This window comes from Cygnus atratus, chromosome 12 (assembly GCF_013377495.2).
Source record: "Cygnus atratus isolate AKBS03 ecotype Queensland, Australia chromosome 12, CAtr_DNAZoo_HiC_assembly, whole genome shotgun sequence".
NCBI classification, from domain to species: Eukaryota; Metazoa; Chordata; class Aves; order Anseriformes; family Anatidae; genus Cygnus; species Cygnus atratus.
Genome location: NC_066373.1, coordinates 11,738,808 through 11,757,109, shown reverse-complemented (window position 1 = coordinate 11,757,109; position 18,302 = coordinate 11,738,808). Strand labels below are relative to the sequence as shown.

Here is an 18,302-nt window from a genome sequence, read left to right as displayed (position 1 = left end):
GGGCACAGCTGAGTCATGGGCCAGGTCTTTCCTGGCTCCTGCCAGACGACATCACCAGGCAGAACGCTGACACATTACCCATCTTTATGTCACTTCTGGGCCTGTGCTTTTTGTTCCTCCCTCCCTCCACCACCCCCTCCAAGGCTGATTCATGAATATTTTTTAATTCTTCTTAAGCTCAGTGAGACAAAATAATTGTATTTGGGAACAAAAATGACAGCTAGAAAAACTGGTGAACAGAACCCCTGCTGTCAGCATTCACAGGCACTGCAGTCCCACTACCCAGGTACGGGTGCTGGCATGACCACGGCTGTGCGGATCCTGAAGGCCCTTGTTCTAAACAAGGCCATGGCATGCCACTACCCCCACTGCAGAGGAGGCACCTGCAGTGTCAGTGCTTGCCAGCACATGCTATGGGATGAGGGCATGCTGCTGAGCACGTTGTGGCCTGTCCCTGTCCATCCCCTATATTTCAGCTTTGCTATTCGGGACAACACTTTAGACAGGAAACAGATTCATCTTGGAGCAACTGCCTGAACTGTGACAACCCCCTCAAATCACCAGTCCCACCTCTTGCCATACATCAGTCCAACATCATACATTCATAGAATATCTCAAGTTGGAAGGGACTCATAAGGATCATCAAGTCCAACTCATGGATCTACACAGGACCTCCCAGAAACCAGACAGTATGTCTGAGAGCAGCGTCCAAATGCTTCTTGAATTCCAGCAGGCTCGGTGCCATGACCACTGCCATGGGTAGCCTGTTCCGGTGCCCAAACACCCTCCCAGTGAAGAACCTTTTCCTGATATTGGATCTGAACCTCCCCTTTCACAGCTCCATGCCATTCCCTCAGGTCCTGTTGCTGTGCACTGCTACCACAACATGGGGGCACAGGAGGGTTTGGGTGCTGGCCATTCCCACAGCGCGCTGGAGGCTTGGGGCCAGACACATCCCCTGCACACGGACACCAGGCACAGCCGTTCCCACCAGAGAGCTCCATGTATCTCCAGTTTGGGCCACACGCTGATCTCCACTGAAAGCACAGCAGCAGAGCATTGAGCAATCTGCCATTCAAGGCTGGCTTCCAGCACCTATCTTGTGAATTACAAAGAAGCTAAAAATAGCAGAGGAAGGGGAAAAAGAGCAAAACCACACATTTGTATTGTAAAAGAAGCTTTGGAATCAAAACTGCTGGACTGAGACATTACTGACAGCAAAAGAGAAATTCCTGAAAAGCACAACTAGGTCAAAGAGATGACACCTATCAAGATGGGAAAGCTCATTAGTCTCATCCAACCTGATGAGCAAAATTAATTGCAGACCATGGCAAAGGCAAGGTCTGCCCCCACACCCTCCCTGCTGACATCAAGATCAGCTGTAGGACATCTTAGCCAATGCACATCAATTCATCAACTCCTTGGCACTAGTTCATTAGTTCAGATATCAGAAAAATGAGACCACTTGGGAATTGGGACTTTTTTTGTTGCAGTTTGGTGATTTAATGCCCCTTGGCTGCTCATTCTGTGCTGTGCTGACCAGGTCTGTATCCAACACCACTACTTGCACCCATCCATCACATCTCAGTGCACTGTTTATCTGCTCCCTCATGGAGGAACTGAAAAGAAGCTTTATACCATCTAACTACAATCGCACTTATAAAATGAAATCTACATATTTTTTTTCTGCAGGTATTTTAGCCCAGAATCTATCCCTCTGTAGCCAAAAGGTACTTCCTAGGCACAGAGCAAAATGCTCTTGCACAGACTGGAGTTTGAATTCAAGACACTAATTTTATCACAGACAACACCTTGCCCAACAAGGACCGCTGCAGAAGGAAACAATGACTATAGTTTCTCCACGTAAGATGCTGAACAGTCAAAGCATCACAAAAACCACAGCTGGGAGATCCTGGTCCACTGCGTGCACACCTCAATTGCAAAATGAATCTTAGAAGTACGTCTGCATGGGAGACCCCCCGCAAGTGAAACCTCTTGCCACGGCAGTAACACTGCTGGCAGCAACCTTGGTCACTACCAGCCAATTTTAAAGCCAGTTTGGGCATCTCTGGATGAACTGCAGTGTATCAACATGCACACGTGCAGTCCCCAAAGTGGCTTGCAGTGGGGTGTGTACTCCTGTGCCACTTCCAACAGGAGGGGGATGTCACATCCAGCTGGTGGGTTGTTGGGAAGCAAACTTTGGGGATCAGGCCATTTCACTTATGTTATGAAATAATTCAGACAGCCACTGAGGGTAAACTCCCTCTCACTCCATTAACAACATTAGCAGCAGCCTCATCCTGCTGAAGTGGAGGGCTGGAAACATCAGAAAAGTGTCTATAAAGTTTTCCCATTCACTCAGGATTTGCCAGCTGGTTGCTGCCTGTCTGCAGCAGAACCGATCCACACCTCCTTGTGCATCCAGTTCACAATGTTCTCCTTCCTCTCCCATGTCCTGCCCTCTCAGCCCATTGAAAGCCTATACTGAGGCCTGCTGAATGCCCACAGCAAGGCCTGTTGACCTTGATTTATGATATTTGGAGGTACTCCTAAGAAGTAGTCCTGGACTGCTCTGCTCCACAGGATTGGCCTGCCAGACCTTCACCTAGTACATTCCTGTTCCATAGAAAGAACAACTCTCCAAGCGAAGCCCAAGGAACAACTTTACCTGTGACCTATCCAAGAAACAGTTTATCTTGTCTCAGCCTGAAACATGCCTGGTTCCAAGCAGGACCTCACAATATCTAACTGTCCCTTAGGATTAGCATTGCAGACATCCAGATCTGAAGTGCTCCCAGCTTACTGCACATTGAGAAGTGACTGGGACTAGTTCACACGTGGCAAGATCACTCCAGGCCCACCACATGCCTGAGTCGATATTTTGAGGTTTGCAATTAAGTTTAGCCTGTCATTACACCTGCCAGGACAAACCGGTAAGGAACAATTGTAGAACCAGGCACCTATGCACAGCCTTGGGACGACATCACCCCGGCCCAGCAGCTCATGTGCAGCCTCCCAAGCTACCATGAAGCTCCTGGTTCAGTGTAGAAAAGCCCAAACCAACTCCTCGCTCTGCTGTAACTTCAAGGAGTTGTCACGCACACTGTGATACTGCAGAGAGGAGCATCTGGAAATCAGGCATGTCCCGGTCAAGAGATAATGTGATGAGGAACAGGACCTGCAGAACCTCAGGGAGCTTGAAAGCTTGCACAGACCTCAGTGCAAACTCATCCTTACGAATTTATGTCTTGCTGCTAAAAGCACCTTACGAGAGACCTTACTGCAGCACTCCTATGCCAGGCTCTGGCACAAAGGGAAGGAAAAGATAAAGATGCTGAAAGAAATGTTAATCCAGGTTGATCCAACCATGAGCAACATAGTCTCTCTTCTCTGGTTAGGAATCAAGGTTTGTCCTCATGCCCAAAACACAAGTGTCATTTGGAGACATCAGCAGAGGCAAACCACAGGAGACAGAAATCCACACAGCTTCAGGACTTACCTCCACCCATTTTCCATTGACTTCCATGAACAGGACACAGAAGGGATCGGATTTGGAAGTGACATCCCTGTCCAGAAGGTTTTGGCCGCAGACAGACAGCTCGACTTTGCAGACGCAGTACTGGGAGCTGATAGGCCCCGCTGGCGAGGGAGTCCCGGTGTACGCCATGGACTCCGGCAGCAGCAACCCCAGGCAGTCTGTGGGACATGAGAGAGGAGAAAAACCTCAGGGCAAGCAGAAAGGCAGGCAGCCACACAGCCGCAAGAAGTGCTGGATGCAAAATCATTTACAAGGCTTTCCTGGCAGTCAAGCACCTGCCCTGCCCAGTCATCATCCCCACACGGATGCCGTACCAGGCTTCCTGAGTGGGAGCCCAGCAGAACAACACAATCCTGTCGTGGCTTTGCTCCACAAATAATAGGTTTTCAAGGAAAGGTGACATCTTCTGTTTAGCCCCCAAAAGAGCAGGAGGAAATGAGACAGCATCTCGGGCACAGCAGCAGAGCTGGCAGAAGGCTGCAAGCCCAGCATGGCTATCGCGGCCATCGCCTCTGCCTACAGACAGCTTCATTTATGTGACATCTCACCACTGCTGGAGAGAGGGGAAGGGGAAGGACCAGCAAGTATGGACCAATACTAGGAGGAGAGGAGACTGAACTCGTCTAACCAGCCTGTGCTGGAACAAGTTCACCATACCACATCACAGAAGGTGTCCCCTCCTGCCTGCATCACCTCTGCATTATCCGGAGCCTGCCAGGGGTGCAAGACCAGCCTCAGGCACGTACCCACGCCTTGGGTACACAAATCCTGTGGGCTGGTTAGAAAGGCCTCCCAGCACAGGAGGGAGCTGATTGTGCAGGGTGGTGCGAAACATGACTTGAGGTATTTGGAGGTAACAGACACACCACCGAGTACTCTGCCAGGTCTCCTGCTGACATCTCCAAATTATAATTTCAAATCCTAGCATGGGAAGTGTTCCCAGCCTCTTTCTCCAGCATGATTTGTCTTTTGTGGGGAGAAATTACACTTCCATTATACTTTTCAACATGAAAATTGGTCATCATCTGGCACGTAACAGTCTGTAACAGTAACAGCAGTAACAAGTCTCAAAGTGCAGGGATTTGCTCCCGCGTGTGGATCCTGTGAGCTGACCCACAGGAGCACCAAGGACTGCCCTTGAGCTGATCCAGCAGTCCCATGCATGCAGCCCTGCACTCCCAGGCTGTCCCTGCTGATGGATGGGTTTGTCCCAAGCCACGATGGCCAGACCTGAGCTCTGCCCCTAATCATCATAAAGAAAGGGGTGAGACCTCGTGGCTCAGTGAGGTGGAGGGAAACTCTAGCCCTGGGTTCTGGCTCAGTCCTGCTCCCAGCCTTTCACCAGGCCAGCGGCAGTGGCTCTGGCAGCAATTAAAAAGCAGCATTAGCTGGTTGACTGAAGAGCCAGGCCAATATGACAACCGTATGACCTGGGGCACAGGATGAGTTACAGGACCTTGATAAAAACTCATTTGTTGTAAGAAGAGCTTTCCAAAAGGCTGCAATCAAAGCTATTTCACTGAAATAAATGGGAGCTTTATACCACTATTAATATGACAACCCCATATACCTCCGACTTGACAGTTTCGCTTTCTGATGTGCAGTCCACTTCCAAAAAACGTAAGATGTCTTCAACAGAAAAGAGAGAAGGGAGAAAAGGGGTGGAAAAAAGAGAGGTAGTAGCATTGTCAGATTAAGTTATACTCATAAATGCTTGTGGCTGGGGTTGCTATTGGAAAGAGAGCTCTGCCCATCAGCTGGTTCAATACTTTTTCTCCATAGCCCTCTTCGTCAAGAGTGGTTCCTGGCTCATCCGCTTTATCTCAAAACCTCAAACAACACCTTCCTTCCCCCTGATAAGCCATCTGCTGCTGTTTGGCATTGAAACCCCAATTAAAATTGTTTATTCTCCCTGGGCACAAGTATCAGCAGGCGCTGCTGCTGCTGGCTGCTAGGAGCCGTGCTCCTGATAGAGAGGGAGCAGGGATGTCACTCTGGGTGCCCAGCCTCCCGTGTTACAGCCATGCTGTGGAGTCCCACGAAGGAGGAAAACATTTCTCCCTTACAAGGCTAAGCCTTCCTGCCCTGTCTGCTAAGATTTCTGCTGAACAGCAGCCTGACTTTAACTCCCGGTGGTACAAGCTCTTTATCACAACCTACTGCTCATCCAACTGACAAGGAACAGGCAAGAGTGGCACAATCGTTTCAACTCCAGAGGAACCCAGAAACCTCTCCAGAAGAAGACAGCTCCATCCCTGGTTGTGCACACACGTGTCCATCCTCTCTCCAGAACAGCCAAGAAGTCCCAGCCCCACAGAGAACTTGCTCCCCTCCAGAACAGCTCCATCTAACACCATCGTTCCCAATTCCCAGCAACGAGAAATCAAACAGTGTACATGAGGAACCCTAATCTGCTGCAACCCCGAGGAGAAATACCCATTTGCTTCTTAAACTGGCTTCAGAATTAGGTGGAAGAAGTACTCCTGGCCCCTCCACCTTGAAGCCCTTGCTGCCTGCAGGCACTACGTGCTTGCTCCTCTCCAAGCCCACACTGCCAGTTGTGGCTGAAACAAAGATTTTTTTTTTTTTTAATTTTTTAATACACAGATCATGCAATTGATGTCTTAAAATAGCCAGTCCTGTTCTATTTATGCTGCTATCTGCCTGCTACTCCCTCCAAAAAGCAAACACAGCACAGTTGTGCTGATGTGGATGGGGTCCTGCTGGAGTGGGAGATCTGGGTTGGGTTTTTCCATCTCCCCTTCCCCCAGATCTCGACGTTGCCTCACACAAAACAGAGGCAGCAAATGACTCAGTGGAAAAAGCTTTTTTCCCAGGGCTGACTGGCACCAAAACATCCTCTGAGCATGCTGAGCATCGCCTGCACTCCAGCCCCTGCTGAGCCTCCAAGAGCGCCGGCAGCGCGGGAAGCTCACAGTCAAAGCATCCATGGAGAAGAAGAGGGGTGGCCAGCGCTGGCTGGGACTTGCTCCCAGCCCAGGTGCCCAAAATCAGGGACTGGGACACTGGCCTCTTCCTCCCCTCCGCCCATGGACCAGATGAGCCTTGTGTCGTTACACAGGTGCCCCGCACGCAACTACCAAGAAGGCAAAAGGCAGCAGGACGATGCCACCAGCCCTTTCCCCACAACCCTGACAAAAATGATTTTTCCACCAAGGAGCTGCTGATCCATCTGGCCCTCAGAGGCCAGCTCTTCACCGAGGATGGAGATGCCCAAGAGACGGGTGGACCTCTCACATCACCCACCAGCTCTGGTCCCTCTGGACACGTCCAGGTGGCTGCACCCCATGCCCTTTGCCAACACCGCGGTGCTGGAGCCCAGTGGCTGGGGCACAGCAGAGGGGTCCCATCCTAACTGTCCCTGGCTGCACTCCAAGCACCTCACCCTCAGGTCAGCGCGTGGCTGAGCTTTGGGCCCATGAAGCTCCTGAGAGCATCTCTCACCAAGGCCAAAGAGTCAGCAAGAGGGACGTGGCAGTTTCCCCTGGGCCAAGCTGCCCAAGCCCTGCGGGACTGCTCCTCTTCCTCTGTAGGCACAGCAGCTGTGTGCTTCCAAACCAGGCTAAGGGATGGATTCACCTGACGACTAACTCATATAAAAGGAAAGAGTCTTTTTTTCAGCCAGGAAAGCTCCCCAAACAATTCACCATGTACCCACGGAAATGCCAACGGCGACACTGAGAGATGGGGCAGGAGGCCAAAAGCATCCGTGACACCATAGTAGGGCACGGACACATCTGCATGTCCCACCATCGCCGATCCGCTCAGCGTCCAGCCCAGGGAGCAGTCTCTGGGCAGAAGCACATTGGGAAGAAATGGGTCTTGGCGACCCGTGTCACCCCCCTGCTGCAGCACGCACCTCTGAGCTGGGCAATGGCACACAGCCAGTACCTCCCCCGGGGCAATGGGATGCTTTGAACTCGGGGGAAGTGGAGCTGGCACCAGAGCCAGCTCTCCATCATTATATATTCCAGTCTCTCCTCCTTTTTTTTTTTGTTCTCGTCTCTCTGCATTCACTGCCCTAAATTAAGTCCTCCGACTCACTTGGCATCCGCAGCCAAATATTCTCCTAACATATAATCACAGCTGCCAGGTTCGTGCTTATCGCGCTGCCACGTGGCTTCCTGCTGAAAAGCACGCCAGGCTGCGGCTGCCCGGCTCCTAGCAGAGCGGGTCCAGCCCCAGCGGGGGCGTGCATCTGCCCCGTCCCATCTTCCCACCTCCAAGCTGCACCCCAGGAACATGGCAAGGTGTTTCTGCAACATCTGACACTGGCCACAGCAGATGCCTGAAGAAGAGCCCTCAGAACAGAAGGGTGGCGAGATGCGTTCCCCAGATCACACAGTCCCAGCAATTCACACAAACTGGGCAGTTCACGCTTCAAGGACTTCCTGAGATGGACACATCTCTGCACTTGACAATCTTTGAGTGCTTTTTCCTATGTGACTTTGTCCCCTCCAAGGCTGCTCTGTGTCCACAGCGTCCTGCAGCAAGGGATTTGGTGCCCAGCAAGTGCTGCAGCCACCCAGAACAAAGGGGAGCCCCAGGGCAACGCACACATCCTCTCCTCCCTCCTCCAGGAGAGAAGCACGCCACACTGGCCACGGTAAGGTGGTTTTAAGCATTAACAGGAGGAAAAAAAAAAAAAAAAGAAAGGAAAAAAAAAAACCTCTCACACCATCACACCAGGTCAGAGTTTGCATTACTACAGGAAACAGATGCATAGTTTTAGGGAAGCAGAAGAACAATAACTCCTCCTCACTGGGATGAAGGGTGAGCAGTCCTTATATTGGGGAGAGTATAAAGACTGAGGGCATGCAGAGCATCTCAGCGGGTCTTGAGGTGATGCCACAGCAGGGTGAGCAGCCAGAATTTGCATTTGTGTATCCCAATCCATCTTTTTCATGGCATTTCAAGCAAAACATTTTGGGGGCTTTTGTTATGTTAGCAGTACCCTCAAACTTAAGTGCTTTCCTCTCCTTTAAACTAAAAATCAACAAACTTCACAGAGAACACAAGGTATATTTTAAACAGCTCCAAAAGCACCAGACTCATGGAAAGTCCCTCTGGGTCCCTCTTGGAAGCCCCCCCAACCCCCCTCCTTTGGGAAGATCACTGATTTCTGCAAGGCTTCGCAGAAGCCACCCGTGACTCAGTTTACCTATGCAGGCTGCTCCACTACAGTCGAGGGCAGAAGCACATTCCTCTTTTGGAAAATAGGAGAGATGGCAACCAAGCAGGTAATTCTGGGCTCATACAGAGGACACAGGCAGCAGAGACACAGCAGGAGAGCAGAGGGAGGAAGAAGAGCATGGGAAAATGGGTTATCAGAAGATTGCAACAAAGGAGAGGAGCGTTAAGAAACTGGCTGCCCAGAGCAGCAGAAAAAACTGAAACAGCAGACATACAGCTGGAGAAACAAGTCAAGGCTGGGGTGGGCTGTGATAGATGCCCAATGCATCTCCGCCACCCCACACCATCACAGCCTGCACCAGCCGCTTGGCTCCCTCCTATCAACAAACATGGTCATCACCACAATTATCTCGCAAAGCAAAAACGTTTGCCATTCAGTCTCGCCTAGGCAACACGGAGGATTCACCAGCCCACACCTGGTGTTAGTAACAGCCTCGCTACCTTTCGAGCACCCGTGCAATTAGTCACACACACACAGCACTGTCCTCTCCAGTCGGCGGCGAGGCTCTTCTGCAAATACCTCTGCTGCAAACGCCCCTTCTGGGAGCACGGGACCTCCAGCCCTGCAGACCGGCGCGCTCGGCTGTGTGACCGGCACGAGGGGCGCGGAGGCGGCTGCAGCACAGAGGCAGGCAGGCAGCCCCAGACCGGCACCGCTGGAAATGCAAACCTCAGCCCAACCCACCAGGGAAGCACAAGGGGCCTGACACAGCAGGAAAAAAAAAAAAAAAAAAAAAAAAAAAGGTTTCAAGATGACATAAGTATGTCATCTCCAAATAAACCCTTCCTGATGGAAACCATCCCTAACGCTGCTTTGCCAGGTAATTGCTGTTTCTGCTGACGGCAGGTTTTCTTGCACCACTGCTGCAAAATCCTGTCTCGAGCAAGCTGTGATGATGGCCAGCGGCCTGGGGCCACCTCAGTGCTGACTCCAGCATGACACTGGGCGCATCTCACCTCTCTCTCCTCTCCTTTGCCTGCCCTCGCTCAGTGCCGTGGTGGTTCCTCTCCGCACGCTCAGGAGCAGGTGTGATGTGATGGGCTGACCGCACCAGGAGCTGCCACACAGCCCCAGCCCCCCTGAAGAGGCTTTCTAAAGAAACAAAGCTTATGTGGTCACAGTTTATCTATTTACTTCACTTCTTTCCCAAAACCCCTCCCTAGAGTACTTTCCAAACAGACTTTCCAGGCAGATTTTAGCCAGGGAAAACCGCAACACAACCTCAGCTCTTCTTGGACAGCAAAGAGCCTGGCCACCTGGCACAGGAGCCACAGAAAATTTGGCTTCGCTCAATCTCCAGGGACTGCTTTGCTTCCTGAAGTCAATCTTCACTTGCACTGTCCCAGCTCACCTTCAAAATACAGAAAGGTGAAGCTATCAACGGAGTTTTGATGTTGACTTAACCATGAGGCACTGCATGGCAGGCAGACTGAAGTCCTCCTCCTCCTCCTTCATTTCATGCAAAGATCCCCCCAAGTCCAGGCAGGACAAGCCACCCGAAACGTCCAGCTCCTCTCCAGTGTCAGCTCTTAAATGAAAAGCCCCTGCCCACTGGCCCTGGCAAGGTTCGTAGCCCTTGCGGGCAGTGCCCTGCTTGCCAAAAACATCTCGTCAAGGGTGACGATGGGCAGAGCCCAGGAGTCCACCAAGCACAAGAAAATGATGATGTTTCTTCTGCACGGGCAGGAGAAAAGCGTGACCAGCCCTGCAGTCTGCAAAACACAGCGGGAAGCAGCATGGCAAGATACGACCGATCTTTAGGCTCAACCCATCCTTGCACCTGCTCTGAGATTAGGAAAATCTGCTGGCAGACACCCGGCAGCAGCAATGTTCGCTCAGAAACTCCCTGAAGCATTGGCAGCCCACCTTGCCTCGGTGACCACAGCCTCCCACCCCGCGGGCTGAGGACACAGGGCAGTGTCCTGCAGCTGACCTGGGGACAAGGAGGGGGTGACAGCCTGAGGCTCCAGGGAGAAACTCACGTGGAAAATGAGGTCCCACTGGAAAATGGAAACGGGTCGCAGAGCCACACTCTGAATGCAGATGCATCCTGGCACTGCTTTTTGTCTCCAGGTGTTATCAGGGAGAGGCCTTCTGTGGGCTAAAATGTCACCCGCTGCTTCACCCAGACACGTGCTCTGTTTCAACACAGTAAAATGCCTTTTGGTGACATCTAAATTAATTTATCATGGGGGAGAGAGTGAAAGGCATCTTTAGTGGTCTGGGAAATGGTTCAAACACCTTTTTTTGTGGTTGGGTTGCTCTGAAACGATCGAATGTGCACGGTCGCCTTTGGCAGCCCTCACTGCACGTGCAGCGTGACCGGCCCCTCGGTCCCCAGGGGCACAAATCCCGCTGCTCAGTGAGGTCAGGGCTGGCCAAGAGAGCACATCTGTGCCTGCAAGACCGCTCCTGCTCCCTGCCCTGGGCCATCCCCAGCCCGGCAGCTCCAGATGCTCAGAGGCATCCCCTTGGGATGCACCCAAGGGCAGCACCTACCCACAGCATCACCACAGGGAGATCACCCCTAGACACAGGGTGTCTGGGCACAAGACACTGTGTCATGAGGCACAACAGGGGACACCCTCACCTACACAGCAGAGCGGTCACCGCCAGCCAAGGGAGCACCCCAGCCCATCCTTGGCTCCCTGCTGCAGACTCATCTGGGCTATTCTGGGAGCCAGCAGGGGAACAAGCAAGAGCAGGTATCTCTGGGGGAGGAGATGCAGTAATGTGGGCAGCTCAGGCCACTACGAGCCTTGCTCAGCACCCGCCTCGCGCCTCCTGGCTGTAGATCAACCAGGGCCACAGCAGACCCTGAAGATGCGGCACCCCAAAGGTGAGCCAGCTGGGTCGGCTGAAATGCAAATCACAGCACGCCCGAAACAACCGTGGCCATCAGAGGGGGACGGGACACAGTGCCAGCGAGGCCATGCAGACAATGCAATCACAAAATGCCACTTGGAGTCAGAGAACTGAAAGCTCTGGAGACTACAACATCATGCTTCTATTTGCGCACAAAACCTAATTCCAGCACTCTCCAGTTTCAAGGGTCAAAGCTGGGAGCCTCCTAGTTCTGCCTGCAGAAGTTACGTGCATGGAAACAGGACAATGCACAGACTCCTGCTCGAGCACGAGGCCGTAGTCCCCAGGGGCACGTGGGGATGCCAGGGTGCCCAGCAGACCACGCAGGGAGAGCTAAACCCAGCAAGAGAAGCTGCGTCCAGAGAGCAACTGGAGGGATAACAGGGAAGAACTCACTAACCAGCATCCCAGCTTTGACAAGCCGAAGCTCAGGTTTTGCCTTTGTGTCCTGAAGAGCCCCATCCAGCTTCTCCAGCCCCGAGGGCAAGTGCTGCTGAGGGGAAGAAGCACCGCTCCCCTCCCTGCGGTGGGCGAGGGCAGCTCACAGCAGCCAAAAAGCCTCCTGCAGGGGACAAAGCCCAGGAGGCTGCAGGAGAAACTGCTCTCCTGCCAGGGGATGGCACGTGGGCTACAACCCACCCCAGAGCACGGGTCACCCAGGCTGCAAGCCCCATCCTGAGCTGGCAGCAGTCCCGGGGACCTGCCTGGAGAAGAGGGGACACTGCCAGCCCTGCCTTTGGTCACCAGCTGGTGCTCAACACCCAGCGCCCTGCTGCCGTTTGGGATGCAGGACTGTGTGGAGGGCCAGCAACAGTCAGGGGATGCTTTGAGGAAGCTGGGCAGGTGGGAGCGATGTTCCCCTCCCCATTCCCACATGGTCAGGCTCAGCTTCAGCCATAAACACCTAAAAAGCGACTCAGAAGCCCAGCTGGGAGCTGAGACACGCCAGCAGCAGCCTGCTTCTCCTGGGCACCTCCGTCACCTGCGCTGCAGGACAGGACCCACGTCCTCGCAGAGGTCCCGCACCCACAGAAAGCGGAGTTTTCAGTAAGCTGGGCATGTGAAGTAAAACATGCTCCTGGCCAGCAGGCAGCCTGCAACGCCACCCACCCTGCCCGGATCCTTGAGCAAAGTCCGTCCCCGTACTCGGGAACAAAGGGCAGCAAGGTTTGTTCTGATGAAGTCTAAAAACGTCATCACCCAGCACTTCATCCCCGAAGCGACCAGGCTGAGCAAAACATCGCCTCCTGGAAAGAAGTCGCCCGCCACGACGAGCACAGGGACAGCACGAGCACTGCGCTCACAGCAGCGACGGTGTTTATGCACAGCGCTCACCTGGTGGGAAGCAGCAGGCTTCGTCCTGGCAAACAGAAGCAAGGCTTGCTCCTCCACCCCTGCGGTGACAGACAGAGGGAAGCGGCCTTATTGCCCGTGCAATGCTTCACAGAAGCCAAGCAGAGACCTAGTGTGTTCAGAAGAGCGCTCAGAAAACCGCACACTGGAAAAAGACCAAAAAAAAAAGAAAAGAAAAAAGCATTTCCTCTAAACCTGAGAGAAAAAAGACAGGTTGCGATGGCTGGGACCAGGAGGCAGCCCAGCCCCAGCTGGCACCAGGCACCCACAGCTCGCTGCACACTCAGCGCTCGATAGCTGCTCACAAATCAGCGACCGGTTCCCAGCACGGCAGCAGAGGGTTGCTGCTCAGAAACGGAGAGGGGGGAAGCGAGAGGCAGGGCAAGACGGGATCACGAGAGCATCCTCCGCTGCGAACACGCCACAACGGTCGAGCCGCACAGACCCAATTCCAGTTGCCATTTGCAAGCATGTTTGGCTTAGACACACTAAGACAACCACCTATTTTTGCTTGAATACAGGCTTCCTCTTGGGCTCAATTTAGGAAAATCTGTGATTTAGGGCAGCAAATATTGTGATGTCACTATGAATCCTGGAGCTACCATCAAACCCTCCACAAGCTGCATCTAAAGAGAAGCAAACGTAAAACATGAATCCCATGGCAGGGATTCTCCTCTCGGACGCATACTCCTTGTGGAATGAGCCAGGAAATGCTGGGGGGGAGGACACAGTGTGCTGGGGACTGTGGGCAGATTTTAACTTCCAGCCACTGCTTTTGAATTTTCTCACCCTGATAAATATCTGTGGGTGAAATTATTTTTTCCTTCTATACCCAGTATACCTAGTGTATATTGGCTATTTGACTTATTAAAGGCTTATCTAATGTATTAAAACCAAATATCTAGCTTTCTCAATTTCAATTGAATTCCTATTTCTAGCCAATACCATGCATCACGGGTGAGGAAAAAAAAACATTACTTCAGGAATGAGAAACACCTTTAAGCATTTACTAATGCCACTGCAGGCCAGTGCCAGCACTGGGTGTTTGCTGAGCAGCCGGAACTTCAAAGCCTCTTCCCTGATACTATAAATAAGTATTAATTAAGTTTTGTGCAACGCTTGTTCGCACTGCCACACTGACACTGAGCCACAACGATGCTGGGGAAAGAAATGCTCTGGGTGCAGGAGGGTCAGCAAGAGCTCGTCCTTCCCTCCACTGAACGACATCGAGCATCTGCCCGTCCACCAACTCATGACAATTCCGACGAGCTGGGTATAAACTGGCCGCCGAGTTCAGCGGGAGAGGGATGCAAATGCCCACCAGCACTGCATGTACTGGGTTTCACCAGCAAGCAAAGCGCAGAGTACCCGAAGTCCTCGCTTTGGCAACGGCACCAGTGATGTTCCCACGGGCTGGAGCTCACCCTGACACTGCACGCAGGTGAAGCCGCATGCTCATGGCGAAGACCCGTTTTTTTCCTGAATTATTAAATTTCATCTGCCTGCTTCACAGCAGAGACGCTGCCAGGCTGGCACTTGACGCACAAAGCTTCACCCTGATGTGGATTTGTTTGACAGGGACACAAAACCCTGAACGCCGCTTATAATGAGAGTTAAGCCTGATAAATTCTCAGCTCCTTTCCAACAGCTTTTAAAATTGCTGGAGGGAATATAAAATTTGCTTTACATGGTTGCACAGCACTGGACTTGCTGTTTAACAGCAAAAGGCATGTTCCCAGCTCTTTGGATTTTCAAAATAAGCCTCTCTATGTCTGATGTTCCTTCTTAAATCCTCGCCGTCTGGAATTGCATGGTCATGGAAAACCTGGGGCTGGGGGACAGTGACTATTTTAGACTTGAGATTTTTCCTGCTGGATACTGGAAAGAGGCAGAAAATCTGCCAGTTCCCAAACCCAAAGCCACAGAAAAAGCAGCATGCGAATAAAAAGTGCAGTCATTGTTACTGAATACTACATTTGCTTATTTTTCTGATGCTTTAAAGACATTGTTATGACTACAGCACATGGCCTCCTAACTCACCTGAGTTCCTGGGATTTACTTTTTCCCTTGCTCCTGTGATCAAAACAAACAACCTGCCTGGACAGAACAACACAAGCAGCCAGGAGACTGAGCTGAATATAATGACGACTCAGGTCTCTCAACAAATATTTTACAGAGGTTTTAAGACAAGCCATAACGCTGTCCATTTTTTTTTTTTGAGGGTGGGGAGGAAATGTTGAATTCTTTTTTTCACGCCATTTTGTTGTTTGGCTCCTGCCAGGAACACAGTTTCAAACACCTGCCCACTCCCCAGCGCCAAAATTTACCTTTTCTTCTCCTTCCCCCACCCTGCCTTTGAATGAAATCCAAAGCTCTCAAATAATGAGCTCCTTATGAGGGCTGGCAACCCTGAGCTGGGACAGGAGGCTGCAAGTGCTGCTCTTCCATCAATTAAGCCAGCATTACGTCCTCGGCGCTCCGACGGCTCCAGGAGAACAAGCCCCGCTTCACGGTCACACAGACGATGCCCATCAGCTTTCCCCAGAGGCAAACACTGCCCGCAGAGGTTTCCACTGAAGTCAGTGGGAAATTCTTTCCACCAGGTTTAACAGCAGTAAGAAGGTAGGTTATTGGTCCCAGACCATTCACACGCCACACTGAGACTCCCAAAAGTGCTAAAAGGCAGACAAAGCCCATACAATTCCAGTGCACAACTGGGCAGACTGGTAATCATGGGGGAGCTAGCAGCCGCTCCAGCACCACATAGCTCCTCTCTTTTGGGGTGAGAGAAGGGCATCGTTGGAAGACAATGCTGTGCTGGACTGCTGGGGAACGCTTGACTTGCAGCATGCAGAAACATCCCCACGGCACAAAGAGCATCCTCACCAGCAGCTCGAGCAGCCGAGCCCCAGGAGGGTTTTTCTGTGGTGGAAACCCAGGTGCACAGGGCCAGTGCCCTGCTCGTCCAGCACGGCCCGGCCAGGCACCAGGGGCCTGCAACTCCCTGGGAGCAATGGCTTCTTGAATGAAAGAGGCTGCGAGCAGTCGGTGCAGGGTCCTTGGCTGTGCCCCCTCCCCGGGAACACGGACACCCCCGGGGCGGTGCACTGATGTGGCCCTTGGTGATCTCGTTTCCCTCTGGACCACACAGCTGAGCTCAGACAGGCAGTGGGGAGGGCGCAGCTCCATGGCTGGACTCGCAGACACCAGCCCCGACCGCCCTGCCCATGCCCCCAGAGCTGCAGCACCACGACGGCCTCAGAAGGCAGCTCCAGGACCTCTCACCTCCCCAGAACAAGCGCTGGGGGCCACCCGTGCCACGGCCAGGGACACTTTGCCTGGCACCTTCCCTCCACACTGTCCTGGCTGGGATGCCCTAAAATCAATGACAGATGTTGCAGCAGAGAAACAAAAATGAACCTCATCAGAAAACATGTATCCCAGGCTGTCACGCAGCTGTAATCAAAGCAAACGCATCGCTTCCCTGAGGTTACTCCATGAAAACATCCTCCTCCTACTCAGGTCTTCAGCAAGGATCCTTTCCCCACGCCCCGAGCTTTTGTTCCCAGCCCTCCTCAACGCTCTGCTCTCTGTCCCCCGGACAGGGCTCACTCCAAGGTGACGTCTGACCCATAATAAAACATTTCTGGCCTCTGAAAAGCACAGCGATACCACACACTGTGTAAGAAAGCCCCAGTACTGGCCCCGCTGCTAGAAATTCCTGACTCAGTCTTTTCTAACAGCAAGCCCCCCCCCCGGCTCCCAGCGCTCAGGGATGGGCGCACACGGCCAGGGCTGCGGCAGGTCCTTCAGCAGAGGCAGATGCCTGGAGGCAGGAGGAGGCAGGAGCCGGGGCAGCGATACGGGATACGCACAGCGCTCGCACCAGCCTGATTCTGTCCCCAGCTCCAAGGGAGCACCTCCAGGAGGCTTCAAGCCCAGAGCTCGGGTTCGCAGGGACCTTCCCAGCCCCTTGCTGCCAAGCAGCTCAGGCTTGGACAGCCAGCAGCAGGGGTCCAGCCCCTCGGAGGTGTTCCTGCCGCCGCTGCCCGAAGCTCTGCTCTCCTCTCACCCCTGCAGCTCCCCCTCCGCCCAGCTCGTTGCGAGCAGCTCCCGCGGGCCCGCAGCCCCGCTGCCTTCGAGCCGTCGGCTCACCTAAACCCGGGCGACTCCCACGGAGACTTCCAGCGCCAGGTCCTCAGCCTGGCAGGGGTGCCAGGAACACATCTCCCTGCCCGCCGTCCTCCGGGCACGGCTCGGGCACCCGGGCGGCTTCCCGCGGGGACCCCTCGGGACCCCCGAAGGCGCACGAAGGGCACCGGGGCCCCGCCTGCCCCGCGGAACGGCCGAAGCCCCGGGACCCCCGGGCTCCCCCCCGCGGGGCTCGGCGCTGCCCGGGCTGGTGGCTTCGGGAGCGCGGGCGGGGGCCGGGGCCGGGGCACTTCTCCCCGCAGCCGGGGAGCGGCGGGGAGGGCTCGGGGCGGCCGCTGAGCCGCACGAGGGGCGGGAGAACCGCTTCCCCGCGGCCACAGCGAGCAGGCCGGGCAGAGCAACAGGCGCGCAGCCCCACCGGGCTCGGGGAGGGGGAAAGGGGAACGCGAAGGCTGCGGGCAGGGGCGTCCCCGCCCTGCCCCGAGGGCTGTCACCTCCCCGGTGCCGCCCGCCGCCCCTCGCCCCCTGCCCTTCCTCGCCGCCCCCTGCCCCGTGCTCACCGCCGCGGGCCGGGCCGGGCCGAGCAGCTCCCGCGGGGCGCGGGCTCAGCGCCTCGCCATGGCCGCTGCCCGCCGCCCGCCGCCGCCTTCGGGGGGCGCGGCCCGCGGGCGGGGACCGCGGGCGGCAGCGGCGGCAGCGCCGCCCCCGCCCCTTCCTCCTCCTCCTCCTCCTCCTCCTCCTCCTGCCCCGGGCGGGGAAGGGGCGCAGGCGGGGTGCCTCGGGGTGCCTCAGGGTGCCTGGGGGTACCTGGGGGTGCCGGCCCGGTTCGGGGCTCGCGGCGTCGAGGCAGGACGTCACGCACCCCCTCGTTGGCGTCCGGGGTGCTGCTCGGTGTTCTGGGGTGTTTCCTGCCGTCGTCATCCCCCGAAGTCCCTCTCTGGAGCTAACTGTGCTCCAAAGGAACGTTCCGCTCAACGACTACGTTGCAATAAAGCCGCTCGCTAAGGGAACGTTTTCCCATTGAAGAAGCAGGATCCACTCGAAGTTTGCCCCTTCGGCTGTGTTTCGCGGCCCTCCGCCCTGCAAACGCGGCTGGAAAAGCTTTCAGACCAAGGCAGGGGGAAGGCTTGCAGATGACTTCCCCCGTTATTTCCCCATGAGGAAAACACAACTTCG

At 54.2% G+C, this 18,302-nt stretch overlaps 1 protein-coding gene across 2 annotated transcripts in view; it reads right to left on the bottom strand.

Moving 5' to 3' along the window:
- CPNE2 (copine 2) overlaps positions 1-17,787 on the bottom strand; it is a 60,215-nt gene extending 42,428 nt beyond the window's left edge. The window contains exons 1-2 of one of the 2 annotated variants that reach the window (XM_035543851.2): positions 17,687-17,787; positions 3,503-3,699 (exon numbers count right to left, since the gene is read on the bottom strand). In XM_035543851.2, the coding sequence (XP_035399744.1) occupies positions 3,503-3,670 (168 nt within the window). In that variant the 5' untranslated portion in view covers positions 3,671-3,699; positions 17,687-17,787. Of the gene's footprint in view, positions 1-3,502; positions 3,700-17,129; positions 17,212-17,686 lie in introns of those variants that run through there. The other variant, XM_035543852.2, reaches the window with a different exon arrangement.
- Between the last annotated feature and the right edge of the window lie 515 nt (positions 17,788-18,302).